The 15,581-nt window shown below is 48.8% G+C and overlaps 1 protein-coding gene across 7 annotated transcripts in view; it reads left to right on the forward strand.

The window, feature by feature from the left end:
* Window positions 1–15,581, forward strand: part of HIP1 (huntingtin interacting protein 1) — a 148,857-nt gene that overhangs the window by 98,777 nt on the left and 34,499 nt on the right. For all 7 annotated transcript variants that reach the window (XM_001504484.6, XM_070231707.1, XM_005598679.4 and 4 more), the window contains 4 exons: window positions 6,104–6,184; window positions 9,868–9,944; window positions 10,410–10,471; window positions 14,854–14,994. In XM_001504484.6, coding sequence (XP_001504534.3) covers window positions 6,104–6,184; window positions 9,868–9,944; window positions 10,410–10,471; window positions 14,854–14,994 — 361 coding nt within the window. The remainder of the gene's footprint in view (window positions 1–6,103; window positions 6,185–9,867; window positions 9,945–10,409; window positions 10,472–14,853; window positions 14,995–15,581) is intronic.

A 15,581-nucleotide genomic window follows, 5' to 3' on the forward strand; every position in this document is an offset into this window, starting at 1 on the left:
ATCATTTTCGTGAAGTCAGCTGTCAGACTCACCATTGCTCCTTTGCAGCTAATCTGTGTTTTTTTCCTCTGGTCGTTTTTAAGACCTTAATATGTGTCAAGATGTGAATTTATTTTAGGTTCTTTGGACTTCTTAAATATGTGGGTTAGTATCACTTATGAAAAGGTCTCGTTGTCTCTTCCAATATTGCCTTTGCTCCTCCATTCTGTCTTTTCCTCTGAGACTTGGGTTAGAAGTATGTTAGACTTTCTCACTCTACCCTCCATGTCTTAGCCACTAACTCACTTTTTCTGCCTGTTTATGTGTATCCTGCATCCTGGATAATTTCGTGAGCTCTGGCTTTCAGTTCATTTAGTCCCTCTTCAGCTGGGTCTGATCTGTTGTGAAATGTCTCCATAAGGTTTTCAATCTCAGTGTGCATAGTGCCTCCTTAATCTGCGGGGCACACATCCCAAGACCCCCACTGGATGCTTGAAACCACAGATAGTACTGAACCCTGTGTGTACTATTTTTTTTCCTCTATATACATACCTGTGATAAAGTTTAATTTACAAATTAGGCACATAAGAGAATAACAAAAATAACTAATAATAAAATAGAACAATTATAACAGTATACAGACATGTGCCCCATAACAATGTTTCAGTCAATGACAGACTACGTGTACAATGGTGGTCCCATAAGATTATAATGGAGCCCAGGTGTGTAGTAGGCTATACCGTCTAGGTTTGTGTAAGTACACTCTGATGTTCACACAATGACAAAATAGCCTAATTACACATTTCTCAGAATGTATTCCTGCCGTTAAGTGACATATGACTGTACTGTAATAAAAGTTACCATAGATCTTAGCAACTTCAGGATACTATTTTTTTTTCCTTGTTAAGTTGCGAACTTTCGTCTTTTCACTTAAAGGAAGCACTTTATGGCTTCTCTTTGGCATATCTGAATTGCCAGCATCACTCTCTTGCTCTTTGGGGCCATTATTAAGTAAAATAAGGGTTACTTGAACACAAGACTGCAATAACCGTGAAGCCGATCTGATAACCAAGAAAGTTACTAAGTGACTAATAGGCAAGTAGCATGTACAGCGTGGATATACTAGATGAAAGAAAGATTCGCATCCCAGGCGAGAGCGAGACAGCATGAGCTTTCATCACGCTACTCAGAACAGTGCACAATTTAAAACATATGAATTGTTTATTTCTGGAATTTTCCATTTAATATTTTCAGACCATGGTTGACCGCAAGTGACTGAAACCACGGAAAGCAAAACCATGGATAAGAGGAGACTGCTGTAGTTTTCATTTCTTGGAGTTTTTTTCAAATCTGCTTGGCATTCTCTATAATTTCTTGTGCCCTGCACGTATTTTGAAACAGTCTCTTATTTATTTAGACATATTAAACATAGTCATTTCATATATCACTTTTTATACTTCCATTATCTAAAGCCCTTATTAACTGTTTCTGCCATTGTTGTTTTTGGTGCATTTTGCTCATACTGTGTAGTTTTTTTGTGTGCTTAGTTATTTCTTACTATGAGCTGCTCATTTTCCTTGGAATTTTATTTGTGGGAATTCTTTGAAGTCTGCAATGAAGGCAGGTTCCCCCAGAGAGAATTGGCATTTGCTTCCATTGAGATCACTGTAAATTAAATTCTCAGCTAAAGGTTTTGTGAATTCCAGGTGGGCCCCCTTGAGGACTGGCTCATGGGGCCAGCTCCCAGCAGCAGCTTTTCCTCCCTCTGATCAGAACACTGGCTTGATTTTCTCTGCGGTCCTCAGGGAGGACTGTTTCCGTGCCAGAGTGTGGGCGTACATGATTTCCAACTTACCCTTAATTCACCTGCACCAAGGAGGCGGTCTTTTTGCTCTTCCACTAGACTCTTCAGTTTGGGAGGGCCAGAGCCCTGCCTCCTGTTCACCACCCGGCCCTTGAGGCCCAGAAAACCAACACTCATGTTCACCTGGTGTGGCAAAGTCCTCCCTCGCCCGAACTCCATCACCCCAGCAAACCGTTTACTCTCCTGGTATCTGTGTTTACTCAGTCCCTGGCTTAAGGATTCCTTACTCTCGTTAGCTCATTAATGCCTTCAAAAAGAAGGTTTTAATATTTTACGTGATATTGTTAATAGTTTTCACTGGGACAGTCAACCCAGGTACCTAGGCTGTCTTGTTATTCAAAATGGAATTCATTTAGGGTCTTTCTTCCTCTGTAGTTCTGTCTCTTCCATTTGACTAAGAGTTTCTGAAATTAGAAACCTTTTTACTTTTTTTTTTAATTAAGGCTTTAATTTTCTTTAGAGCTGTTTTAGGTTCCTAGCAAAATTGAGTGGAAAGTGTGGAGATTTCCCATATACCCACTGGCCCACACGTGCATAGCCCTCCCCATTGTCAACATCCCCCACCAGAGCGGTACATTCGTTACAATTGATGGACCTACACTGACACATCATAATCACCCAGAGTCCATAGTTCACATTGCAGCTCACTCTTAGGTTTGTGTATTCTCTGAGTTTGGGCAATATATGATATGTATCCACCATTATAATATCATACAGAATATTTTCTCTGACTTAAAAATCCTCTGTGCTCCATCTGTTCATCACTCCCCACCCTCCCAACCCCTGGCAACCACTGATCTTTTTCCTGTCTCCATAGTTTTGCCTTTTCCAGAATGTTTTATGGTTGGAATCACATAGTCTGTAGCCTTTTCAGATTGGCTTCTTTCACCTAGTGTTATGCATTTAAGGTTCCTCCATGTGTTTTCATGGCTTAATAGCTCATTTCTTTTTAGCACTGAATAATATTCCATTGTCTGGATGTACCACAGTCTATCTATCCATTCACCTACTGAAAGACATCTTGGTTGCACCACGTTTTGGCGGTTATGAATAAAGCTGCTACAGACATCCATGTGCAGATTTTTGTTTGGACAGAAGTTTTCAACTGCTTTGGGTAAAAACCAAGGAGTGCAATTGCCAAATTATATAGTAAGAGTATGTTTAGTTTTGTAAGAAACGGCCAAACTATCTTCCAAAGTGGTGGTGCCATTTTGCACTCCCAAGAACAATGTCTGAGAGCCCTGTTGCTCCACATCTTCACCAGCACTTGGTGTTGTCAGGGTTCTAGACTTCGGCCATTCTAATAAGTGTGTAGTGGTATCTCGTTGTTTTCATTTGCAGTTCCCTGGTGATATATGTGGAGCATCTTTTCATAGGCTTTTCATATGCTTATTTGCCGTTTTCTTTGTATATCTTCTTTAGTGAGGTGTCTGTTAAGGTCTTTGGCCCATTTTTAATCGGTTTGTTTGTTTTCTCATTGTTGAGTTTAAGAATACAGTCGTGTTGCTTAATGATGGGGATACGTTCTGAGAAATGCGTCATTGGGCAATTTCATCATTGTGCGAATATCATAGACTGTACTAAAGGGGAACAAAATCTGCCACTCCAAAATGTGTCTCTTTAACATGAGGATTATTTCAGGCTGATTTTTTTTTTTTTTTTTTTTTGAGGAAGATCAGCCCTAAGCTAACATCGCTGTCAATCCTCTTTTTGCTGAGGAAGATTGGTCCTGAGCTAACATCCATGGCCATCTTCCTCTATTTTATAGGTAGTACACCTGCCACAGCATGGCTTGATAAGTGGTGCGTAGTTCCACACCCAGGATCCAAACTGGTGAACCCCGGGCCACCGAAGCAGAGTGTGTGAACTTAACCGCTACGCCACCAGGCTGGCCCCTAGGCTGGTTATTTTTAAGAAACAAAAGACTCAGAAAGTTTCTCTTGTTACCTCTCCCCTTAACTGCCTAAAAGAATTCAGATAAAAAATCCTGTCTCAGGAAGCCAGCTATCAGCCTAGCATAACATGAACTAGGTGGTAGACAGGGAGGAACCTAGAAGAGCCTGTTTGTTGGGCTCCCCTGTGTTCTTCTGTTTCTATGTGGCCAAACATTTGTTTTCCAAACATTTGCTCCTTTTCACCTACCTGTGCATTGCCTTCCTTCTCTTTGAAGTGCCTGTCTTTCCCCACCCCCAACATCTTCTTTTGTCTTTACCTGAAGATGGTATTTCAGGTGAAAGCTTCAGCCATTTGGTGAAGTTACTCAGTTTTCCTGGGTTTCTCCTATGTATACGTGTTATTAAAGTTTTGGTTTTTTCCTGTTAATCTGTCTCATGTCAATTTAGTTCTTGTACCAGGCAGAGGAACCTAAAAGGGTAGAAGAGAACTTCTTCCTCCCCTATAATACTGACACAAACCTCGACGGCGTAGCCTACTACACACCTAGGGCACATGGTACTAATCTTATGAGCCACCATCAAGTACGCTGCCCATCGTTGACCAAAATCTCATGTGGCACGTGACTATACTTTGTGTATTTTGGATAACAGTCCTTGATCAGATGTGTCTTTTTCAAATATTTTGTCCAAGTCTGTGGCTTATCTTCTCATTTTCTTGACAGTGTCTTTGCAGAACAGAAGTTTTTAATTTTAATGAAGTCCAGCTTATCAATTATTTCTTTCATGGATCATGCCTTTGGTATGGTGTCTAAAAAGTCATCACCATACTCGAGGTCATCTGGGTTTTCTCCTGTGTTATCTTCTTGAAGTTTTGTAGTTTTGCATTTCACATTTAAGTCTGTGATTCATTCATCTTTTACTTTTTGATCCTTGTGCATTTTCATGTGACGTATAGTATAGTTTGATGATAAGCATATTTTTGCTTTTTCTACTAATTTTTCTATAATGGACAAGTATAGTATAAAAATTAATCAAATATAATTTGCATAGAAAATTAACATATTATGAAATACTGTCACCTCTGCCGTTGCTATTTCTGAGCTCCTCTGATTATTCACCTTCTTTGGTGCCCTGTGAGGCATGTTTCAGCTGAGTTCCTTTACTCTAGAGGATATATATTCACTAAAAAGAAAACGTGGAAGTCAAGACTCATGTGGGAGCCACAGGTGTTCAGTTTAAGGGTTCCTTGTGCCCCCATTTCCCTCCTCCTTTGTATAAAACTGGGACTGCCAGCATCGCTCTGCTCGTCCTGGATTCTTCCCAGGCTCCCAGGACATGACAGCTTGGGCGGCCTCCATGGGAGGCTTACTCTTCAGCTAGGATTGGTCGCATTCAAATCCCCATCCCACATGTGTTCTGTAGATGCTCTTAGTCTGTTGGAGTCCATCTGGAGGAGGTGTTTCCTCCCCAGTGCTTAGGTAGACAGACAGAAGGAAGGAGAGAGCCCATAGTCAGACTGATTACTAAGGATGGGAGACTTACAGTTCGTAGATAAGAAGCCTTGTCCAGAATCTATCCAAAGGAACTCCTCATGTTTGCACAGAAGATCATACTATAAGAATGTTCATTGACGTATAGTTTATGATAGAAAAAGTAGCCTACAAATAAACAGTAGGGAGTCAGTTTGGTAGATGACAGTATGTACTGGGCAGTCACTACAAATAATGATACAGAAGAAAGTTTAAGATAGAAAAATTTGCATTATATTAAGTAAAAAACAATGAATTCCATTTTCTATTTTAAAATGAAGGTGGAGCACAGAGGATTTTTAGGGCAGTGAAACTACTCTGTGTGATACTGTAATGGTAGATACATGTCATTATACACCTGTCAAAAGCCATAGATTGTACGACACCAGAGCGAACCACACGTAAACTTGACTTTGGATGATAATCACGTGTCAGTGTGTGTTCATCAGTTCTAACAAACGTGCCAGATGTTGACAGTGGGGGAGGTCGTGAGGGCTGGGGGAGGGCGTATATGGGAGCTGTCTGTACTTTCTGCTCAATTTTGCTGTGAACCTAAAACAGCTCTAGAAAATAAAGTCTATTTGAATTGAAAAAAACAGAATAAAATAACATTTTATACCCTAAAATGTTAGCCATGATTCTATCTGGTGGTTAGATTAAGGATGATTTGTTTGTCTATGTACTTTTCTATATTTTCCAAATTTTCAACAATGGACATTTGTGATTTCCGTAATCAGAAAAAAAATACATTCTTTAAAAAAAGAAGTCCTCGCTGTACATCTTTCAACTTGAAGGTCCTTGATGTTGACCCCTCCTTTCTTTCTGCTTCCTGAAAGGGCCACCTGAGTGAGGGGTATGGACAGCTTTGCAGCATCTACCTCAAACTGCTGAGAACGAAGATGGAGTACCACACCAAAGTGAGTCTGCCAGCGACCCCGTGGCCGCCGCCGGCTCCTCCTCCTCAGCCCCTGCCCGTCTGTGGGCTTAATTGTCAGGTCTTTCTGGGAATAAGATAGCCTGGGTTCCTCAGGGAGTCTTTGCACCACATCCCAGCTGTGTGAGGGGAACGCATTTTATCAGGCAACCACAGTTGGGTCCCGGGGTGTGACGAGGGAATGGCATTTGGACCCATGTCTCTGCACCTTTCGTTCCCGATTTTGCAAATAGAGGAACCCTATCCACTAGGTTGCCTTATGAAAATGTTTTAGAAGCCCTGCCTTTACTGTTAATAAAAACAATTCCTTCCATTTATATAGTGAGTTTCCACATAGAACCTTCTTTTATCAATTTATGACTTTAGTCAGTATTTTTTAGCCACCTAACGTATGTAAAACTGTGTGCTGGGTCCCAAGTGGCTTATAGGAATAAGTGAAAGAGTCTGCTCTTCAGGAGTTTGCGGATTCGTTGGGGAAGAGGCTTACGTCCTTGCAGTGGCCGTGTAATCGTGCAGAACAGCTGTGGGTGCCTGCAGACGGGGGCCGGAGACGCTCTGAAATGATGGAGGGTTATGGTGTCCCAACGGGCAGGATGAGGGAGGGGTGCTCAAGGTGGGCCTTGAAGGATGGGTGTGGTGTGAAAAGGTGGTGGGAGAGAATGGCATGCCAGGTGGGAGGGAACAGCCTGATTAGGGAGCTAGCAGTGGAAAGGGAGAAGGGAGGAGATTTAAGGAGAAATAGCGTAATTTAGTGTCTTTTCTGTGCTTGGAAGGTAGTTTTGATTCATTAAAGCGATCCTAGTCTGTAAAATCTTTCCTCTACATCATTTCATTCTCACAGCAACTCTATAAAGTAGGTATTATTATAGCCTAAGACAATGAAATCTGGAGTGTGCGTGGTCAAGGCCCTTGCCTAAGCCACGCAGCTCCTCAGTGGTGAGGTGCCTGTATGACAATAAAGCCTGTTCTGTGCTCAGTGGCCACCCCTCCCTCCCCGCGCATATTGTTGAGTGCCTGCCTTGCGCCAGAGTTAGGTTAGGCTCTGAAGAGAGAAAAGAGAGTAGACTCCGCCCCTGCCTTCGGGAGTCGACGTCTGGTTGGGAGAGAGGTGGTGGAGGCAGAGAAGATAGACACGCACACTGAGCGCTGGAATTGAGAGAAGCGGAAGGTGGTACAAAGCGTGTAAGGGGCCGTCTAGCTCCGACTCAGACCACCCGGTCGGCCTCTCGGAGGCAGTGACACCCCAGCTCGGTCTTCGAGTGTTACAGTTCTCTGTGCTGAGTAACACGTGACCCCAAAACTTAGTGGCTTAAAACAACAATCCTTTATTATCTCGTGCACTTTCTGTGGGTCAGGCATTCGAGAAGGGCTTGGCTGGGCAGCTTTGGCCAGAGCTCTCTCATGCGCTTGAGGCAGATGCTGGCTGGAGCTGGAACAGTTGCGGCCGGCCTGGCATCTCTCTCTTCATGAAGTCTCAGGGCTTGTCAGGGCTTCCTCACAGCCTGGTGCATACGCAAGAGAACAAGGTAGAGTGCGTGGCATTTTTATGACCTAGCCTCAGAAGTCCTAAAGCGTCCCTTCACTGTCCTGTATTGACTGAGGCAGTGACAGAGGTCCCTACAGTGGGAGGGAGGTATGTCAGAGTCGCATTTTGAAGAGAGCGTGTTGACTGGATGTGTTGCACTAGCCGTCGCTGGAAGATAGAGTCGGCCGCGGTCCTCCTCATGGCCCCACACTTCACATCCCTGCCTCCCGCCTGCAGAATATGCTCGCCCCTCCCCACACCCCAGGCTGCCACGTAGTAGATAGCGAGGAGGGGGCCAGTGAAGAACAGAACGGTGGGCGTTCCCGGCAGAGGAATCGGCTGGAGGCTTAGGGCGTGAGCCCCACAACCATTTGGCGTTCATGTGCAACCAGCAGTAGATCCACAGTAGTACGAAGAGCAGAGTGGAGAGCAGCAGGTGACAGGGCAGCCGCGTGAGACCACCTAGTGTCAGTGTCCAGGGTGACTTGGGGAGAGCCAGGCTGTCAGCGTGGAAGATGGTGAGAACCAGAGCTAGGACAGCTGTCTGTGAAAGCCCCTGGAGACTGGCAGGAAAGGGAGGAGAGGGGGTGATAGATGGAGGGAGATGTGGGGCCGCGGGAAAGCTTGGGCGACAGGAAGAGGGGCAGGAGCACAGCGGGGCAGAGTGGGGCTCTGGGCGCTCTGGACTTTGGACTCCAAGAGGACAGACAACAGGCGCACGTGTCTCCTTGTGTCCCGTGTGCGGCCCAGCATCTAGCCCGGAGCAGGCGCTCAATCAGAAGTTGTTAGATGCGTGACAGAATGAACCAGAACCTGGATGAGATTGAAGAGCACACAAGGAGAGGCTGATCCTGAGTCAAGAAAGAAGCGGCCCTTCTCTCTTGAAGCTGGAGGGGTGGAAGGATAGCTGGGTACTTTTGAAGTGGGGAAGGGAGTGGGAAGCAGGATGCTGAGGGAGTTCCTGCATGATGTAAGAAGAGAGGCAGGTGCTGGGAGCTGGGCCCCAGGTGCGAGAGTGGGACAGAAGTTGACAGAAAGGAGAATTGGTCGGGACAGTAGCAAGTTACGGGGCACTAACGCTAGAGAGCATGATTTCATAGTGACGCCGGTTCTGAGTCCTTCTCCAGGGAAATTGGCAGGTGGTCCTAGCCACACAGCATGTGACGAAGATCCAGGCCCACCAGGTTTAACAGCATTGTGGTGGAAGGACAGGCTTCAGGAACAGCGAGGGCATGGGAGGAGGGGACCGTAATGTCCAGACCGAGCGAGGAAGTAAATATGGCCAGAAGGAGGCGATAAAGGAACTGGCCGGCTCTGAGACAGAGGAGCAGGAGTGTGGGGTCCGAGGGCAGGAGAGGACCTCAAGGACGGAGGGCTGGCTGTTAAGCCAGAAGGTAAGCTGCTGGAGTGGACCATTTCTGTCTTCAGAGTCTAAAGTATTCACACTGAAATCTAGAACCCCCAGCGGACTGGCGGCCCATCGCTCTGTGCCCATCTCCACCTGAGCCTTTGCCCTGTGCCCCATCCACTCCAGACAGCCCACACTGAGGAAGAGGGAATGATCCAGAAGCTCAACAAGGTTGATGAGACAAACTAATTTCTCCTGACTTTGGGGGTACAGGATGTAATATTTCCCCACCTTCCAGCTTATTTTACCAATTATGTTTTGCTAAAGCTAATATAAGAGTGGGTTTGCCTTCCTGAACTCACAACAGCAGCTTTGGGAAATGGCCAAAGGACAGTGGGAAGCCTGGGTAGGATTCAGAATGTTCTGGGGATGAACAAATGCCTGCGCCTTGTGGATGGCTGGGGGCGGACTGTTCTCACCGGCTCGGCGTCGCTGCACCATGGGAGAGCATCTTTGGAAGAACATTCTGGGGCACAGAGTGTTAGGGAGGACTGTCCCCTGGCTCGCAGGGATGGGGTGGAGCCTTCAGCTCCAGTGACGGGGAATGGATGTTCTTTGCTGTGAGCCATTCAAGGGGTCTGTGTGTGTGGGCGCCATATGAGTACATGCCGTATAAGCAGAATCCAGCCTGCTGCTGCCCGAGCTCAGTGTAGACAGCTTGCTGGGCGTCAGCTTAGTCAGGCCATGAGCTCTTGTGCTGTGTTCTGACCTCCTTCCTCTGCCTCCCTTCCAGAATCCCAGGTTCCCGGGCAACCTTCAGATGAGTGACCGGCAGCTGGATGAGGCTGGAGAGAGTGACGTTAACAACTTGTGAGTGGCCATCCTCATGCTTTGGACCCAGTGGGCAAGAAAGCTTTGGTGGATGCTGTCACTTCCAGTTAGGGTCACAGAGGGCCTGATGGCAGGGGCAGTGGCTGGGGTAGGGATTAAAGTCCCTGGGTGAGTTGGCCTTGGGACCGCTTGCTGCTGGGGCCTCATCCAGAACCCTTCCAGGCTGTCTCGCACCCCAGGGCTCTCTTCTCTGTGTTACCTTCTGCCCTCCCAATCCAGCGTGGCCCTCTCCCATTGCCACTGTCACTGTTGAATTTGCCCTGCTGGATCTTCAAATGGCCTTAATCTTCACTGAGGTGGGAGCAAATAATTGGAGCTGGTGTGTGTGCGTGCACTCATATGTGCACTGGGGGCGGAAGCAGCAGCACGGAACGTAGGGGAAGGGCCAGGTGGAGCGCTGGCCTCGGGCGGTGGCATTTAAGCCCTCTTTCCTCTTGGGCCCAGTTTCCAGCTAACAGTGGAGATGTTCGACTACCTGGAGTGCGAACTTAACCTCTTCCAAACTGGTGAGTCTCTCCCTCCCACCTGGCCCAGGCCCTCCTGGGAGCTGCCTCCTTCCCAGCCTCGTTCCCTGCTTGGACCAGCCGGCCTAGACCCCTCTCCCTACAAGCTGTGCAGCACAGGGCCAGGAGAAGGGAGATAAGCACAGCTGTCGCTGCTCTCTCCATCCCTCGTGCAGGGACGGGCTGAAGATCATGGGCATTTTCAGAGTCGGTGACTTCATAGCTGAGCAGAAGGACCACTCTCCCCCGCGGGCCTCCCCAGAGCCCAAAGACAGGTCCAACCTCTTTGACAGCCCTCAGACTGTGGCCGGTTGTTTGACCCACCCTGACTGCTACTCAGCTGGGTTGGCACCCAGGGTGGATTTCTGCTCAGGAGCAAGGGTCCTGTCTGCTGTTTGGTCAGCAGCCGGGAGAGAAAACTGGTCGAGTTGGCTTGTTCCCCAAGTCTGCCCGAGAAGCCCACAAAGTCCTGTTCTGCTCGCGGGGGAGTGGCCCGCTCTTCCAGGTCCCTTCTCCTGAGAGTTCCGGTGCCTCCAGGATGTCAGCCCCTGACGCTTCCCTGGCAAGTTCCCTTTTCTCCGGTGCCCTCTCTTCCCAACCGCGCCCCGCATGGCTCCCCTTCTTTCCCGGGGAACAGAAGAGTCCGTTTTCTTAGATTCAAGATGTCCCACGACAAGCATCCAGCACGATGAAAGAGTACGTCCCACACTGCAAGGATTCGTGCACAAGCTGGGCCATCTGCTCCGCGTGTGGAGAGGCAGGGCCCACTCTTGGGGCTTCGATTCCCTCAGGAAGGACAGAGGCTCTCACCCCAAATTCACCTTCCTTCCGCATGTTCATCTGTGCGGCAGATACTCACAAGTGGCCTGTTATGATCCAGTGCCGTACCAGGCCTGTGACTGCACAGCACATTCCTTCATAGTTGACCCGTCAATTCCACGCAGGATGTGGTCAGAGAAACACCAGAAATAGAAACCGTGGTTTGTGGGAGAAATAAGAAGGTATTTGGCCTGTTAGCGACCTATTTGAGTAGAATCTTATACAAAAGTCAGTAGAGAAGTAAAAACAAAACTCAAAATACAGCCCCTGCCCTGAGGCATTCCCAGCCAGCTAGGAGAAACAGTGTAGACACATTTTTTGGTTTTAATGCATTGGAAACATTTGCGTAAGAGTAGGCAAACAACTGCACGTTGTGTGGCTAACTTTCAGTTATTTAGCTCTGGGTGGGAAGGGCCTGTGTGGATAATTCAGAATTTGTTGACATTCAGCTTGGAATGTGCTGGATTTGAATGCAGGTCTGAGTAATATTCTGGAAATTATCATGCTTGGGAGAGTCCAGTCAGAAGTTGCCATTCCACTGACCCGAGCTCTCTGTCAGCAGCTCTGGCCTCTTTCTCGGAGCCTGCCTGCTGATGCCACAGTGGGTGGGAAGCAAGTCAGATGTTTCGGCCTCTGCGGGGTCCCTTGCAGCCCTGACAGACTGTTGGCATGGAATGAGCAGAGATGTGCTAACACCCGACAGGACTTGAGGAGGCCGCGAGAAGGCATATGCACTGCCCGTGAGTGCCCTGCCCCAGTGGCCAGCTCAGCCGTCCTTTTGGCTCCCACATCCCATGATACCTGGCTGCGCTGATACACATTGATGACTTGATGATACACATTGATTCACTGCTATTGTTACCACTAGACGCGGAGCTCCTCCTCCGAAGCAGGAACCATGCCCTGTTCTTCTTTGAATTCTCCTTGCTCTTGCCCAGTGCCTGGTTTAGAGCAATGCTCAACAGTAAAATTCAAGCAAGCTTCCTTTCAGATAAGCAGCAATGGAGAAACAAGAGGTGGACAGGGTTTGTAAAATGGTCTCAACATCCAGCTGAGTGATGTGGGATGATGTGGGTCAATTAGCTGCTTAGGGTTTTCTAGAGGAGAGCTACCCCAAGTCTTTGCCCAAACCCCTCCGTGGTTAAATGGTGGTGGCTGTCTCGTTCCTGGGCGAGCATTGATTTGGAATCAAGAGCCCTCTGCTACACGTCTCCCCAACTCCCCTGCCTGTCCCCCCAGTCACCTACCGCATGCCACAAAAATCAAGGGAACTGGCGTTGGAAGAAGTCTCTCTCGCTTCTGAGTCCCAGTCTGTGACCCTGCAAGGTTGCAGCCAGTATCCCGGCAGGGCGCCGCTGGTGTCAGCTGTGGGAGACGTGGGCAAATCATAGTGAACCTTTCTTCTGAGCACTTGCCGTGGTTCTCAAAGTGTGGCCCCCGGAACAGCAGCATCAGCATCACCCGACAACTTGAAATGCGGATGCTTAGAAATGCAAATTCTCAGTTCCCACCCCAGACCTACTGAATCAGACTCTCTGGAGGTAGGGCCCAGCCACGTGGTGTTTTAATAAGCGCCCCAAGTCTGCACTGTTTAATATGGTAGCCACTAGCCGCATGTGACAATTTAAATTAATTACAATTAAATAACAATGGGAAGTCAGAGCCTCAGTTGCACTTGCCATGTTTCAGGCACTCAGTAGCCACATGGACTAGCATATTGGACTGCCCGTATAGAAACTTCCGTCGTCTGAGAATTCTCTTAGACAGTGCTCCTGGGTGATTCTGGTGCATGCTAACGTTTGAGAACCAGTGAGCTAGGAAATAGACTTTTCAACTCTGGCTGCATATTATAATCACCTGAGGGACTTTGAAAACTGCCAATGTGCCAGCCCTACCCTAGACCAAATAAAACAATGGGGGGTGGGGGAGTTGCAGGCAGACGGTAGTTTTTAAATTCCCCCAGGTGATTCTAATCACTCTCAAAGCCAAAGTTGAGAACCACTGCACAATGCTATGCACTGTACACGACATTCTCATTCAGTTCTTACAAGACCCTTATGAGGTATGTGCTATTAGAACCATCTGCGTTTTACCGAAAAGCATCTGCAGGCACAGAGAGGTTAAGTAACTTGTCCACGGTCACACTGCACTGAAGTTGCCAGATGCCAAGGGGCATTCCTAGAAGGCAGCAGGCAGGCCGGGAGATGGAGCGCTCTGTGATTGCTTGCCAGAGTGGAGCCTGACGAAGCCGGTAGACTTGGGGATGGCCGCCTTGCAGTGACAGCTGCTTTTAATTTGTGTCAAGAAGAAAAGCTGCCTTTTAATTAGAACAGTTTGGGATTTTTTTCCAGTTGCCAGACTAAGCCAGTTAGCAGGGATTAGTGCCGTCAAGGAAGGCCAAGCGCAGCAGCTCTGGGCTTTGCTCCGGGGCGGTCCCACTCACTGAGGGACCTCGGGAAGTTGCCAGCCACGTGCAGAGTCCCCAGAGGCGGTGGGCAGCCACTGCAGGCAGGAAATCGGCCCTGGCCAGTGGTGCGCCGAGGGTCCATGGCCAGGCGTCTAGCTGCTTGGTTTCGGAGCAGGGCGCACGGCGCAGAGGGTATTGCGAGGGGGTCTCTGGCGCTCTGGGAGTGCACGGCACGCCTTCTGTTGGCCAGCCACCCCAAGACCCTCCGTCAGCCTTTGACCTTGATGGCTCCTCCTCCTCCCAGCCCCTTGCCTGGGCCCTCGCAGGCTCTCCAGTTGTCCACCCAGGGCTCCGGTACATCCCCCCTTCTGGTGTCCCAGCAACCCTGTGGCAGGCCAGCAGGAAGCCGAGGCTGACTTACTCCCTTCTTCGTGTTCCGACCAATCTGCGCTATTTTCCCCACATGTTAACTACTGCGGCACCGGATGGCGTGCTTCTCGGGGTCCGGGTTACCATCAGACTGAGTTCATGCGAGGGAGCGGGGCTGGATTAGCTCTCTCAGCAGCCCCTTCGACCCTGAAATTGGGATTCCCATAGAACGGAGGGCTTCCCTTGAACAAGAGCCCGTCTCCGCATTAAATCAGACTCTCTGAAAGATGGTGCGTTCTGTCTTTCTGACCACACTGGGAGCAGGGACCGCGAAGTTCCTCAAAGACAGGACGGAAGGGTCCTCCTCATTCTAGGCACTCCTCCAGTTGTGAGTGAGTCCTTCTGTCTGGGCTTCCGTGGGGCTGGGCACAGGGTGGAGTGGGGTTCACTCGTCCAGGACTCATGGGGCCTCTTGGTCATCAGGAGCGCAGGCTCCTGGTCTAGCCACTGCTGACCACGTGGGCTCTGTCCTTTAGCCCACCACCTCTCAGCAACACCACGTCGTGGCTCTGCGACCACCTTCAGGTCACTTCCCTTCAGTCTCCTCACCTGTGGGGCAGGGACACCTTTACTTGTCCTGGAGGAGTGTCGTGAGGGTTAAATGCATTCCGTGAGACCGTGTGTGCATGGAATAGGCCCTCGATGGACGGTAGACCCCTGCCTCCTGCCCCCCTAAGACGCTCACCTTAATTCCTAGCCCCATGGCCTCTCTCCGCCTTTTATTCCCCAGTGTTCAACTCCCTGGACATGTCCCGCTCCGTGTCGGTGACGACAGCTGGGCAGTGCCGCCTTGCCCCGCTGATCCAGGTCATACTGGATTGCAGCCACCTCTATGATTACACCGTCAAGCTGCTCTTCAAACTCCACTCCTGTGAGTACCCTGCGCCGGGTCGTCTCCTTGAGCTTCTGGCCAGAAGGAGGGTCACAGCCTGAGGCTGCCCCTGGAAAAATACAGCTCTCCTCAGGACTCTCTCTCGAAGGCCCTGGAGCTCCTGACCATCTTAAGAGCAGGGCATCAGCTTGGGGGTGCCCAGTGAGCACCTGGCTTGCCATAGTGGTGTCCCAGGGTCCCCTCCCTCCACCGCTGGCTTTACCTCATCTCCAGACATGCGTGTCACGTATTCTAGGAACCGCAGCATTGCCTAGACCACAGGAGCAAAGGCAGTGCTTTCTAAACTGTTCATCATCACAGACTCTTTGTACAAATGGAATTTTCTGGAGAAATATAAAATATCAAACAGCTGCTCAGGCAAATGGAGGGCCATCGCTTACCTAGCCACAGACCCCTGGGACGCTTCGCACAGCATAGTTTGGGAACTACTGGTCTTGCAGAACTTCTCATACTTTCGTGTGCTTGTTGTTTGAAATGGTGTGTGTGGGTCCTGCAGGGTCCCTGTTAGTGGATCTGGCGGGTTCACGGTCTGCATTATTAAACCGTTTCCTAGATGAATCTGATGG

This window comes from Equus caballus, chromosome 13 (assembly GCF_041296265.1).
Source record: "Equus caballus isolate H_3958 breed thoroughbred chromosome 13, TB-T2T, whole genome shotgun sequence".
Taxonomy (NCBI): domain Eukaryota; kingdom Metazoa; phylum Chordata; class Mammalia; order Perissodactyla; family Equidae; genus Equus; species Equus caballus.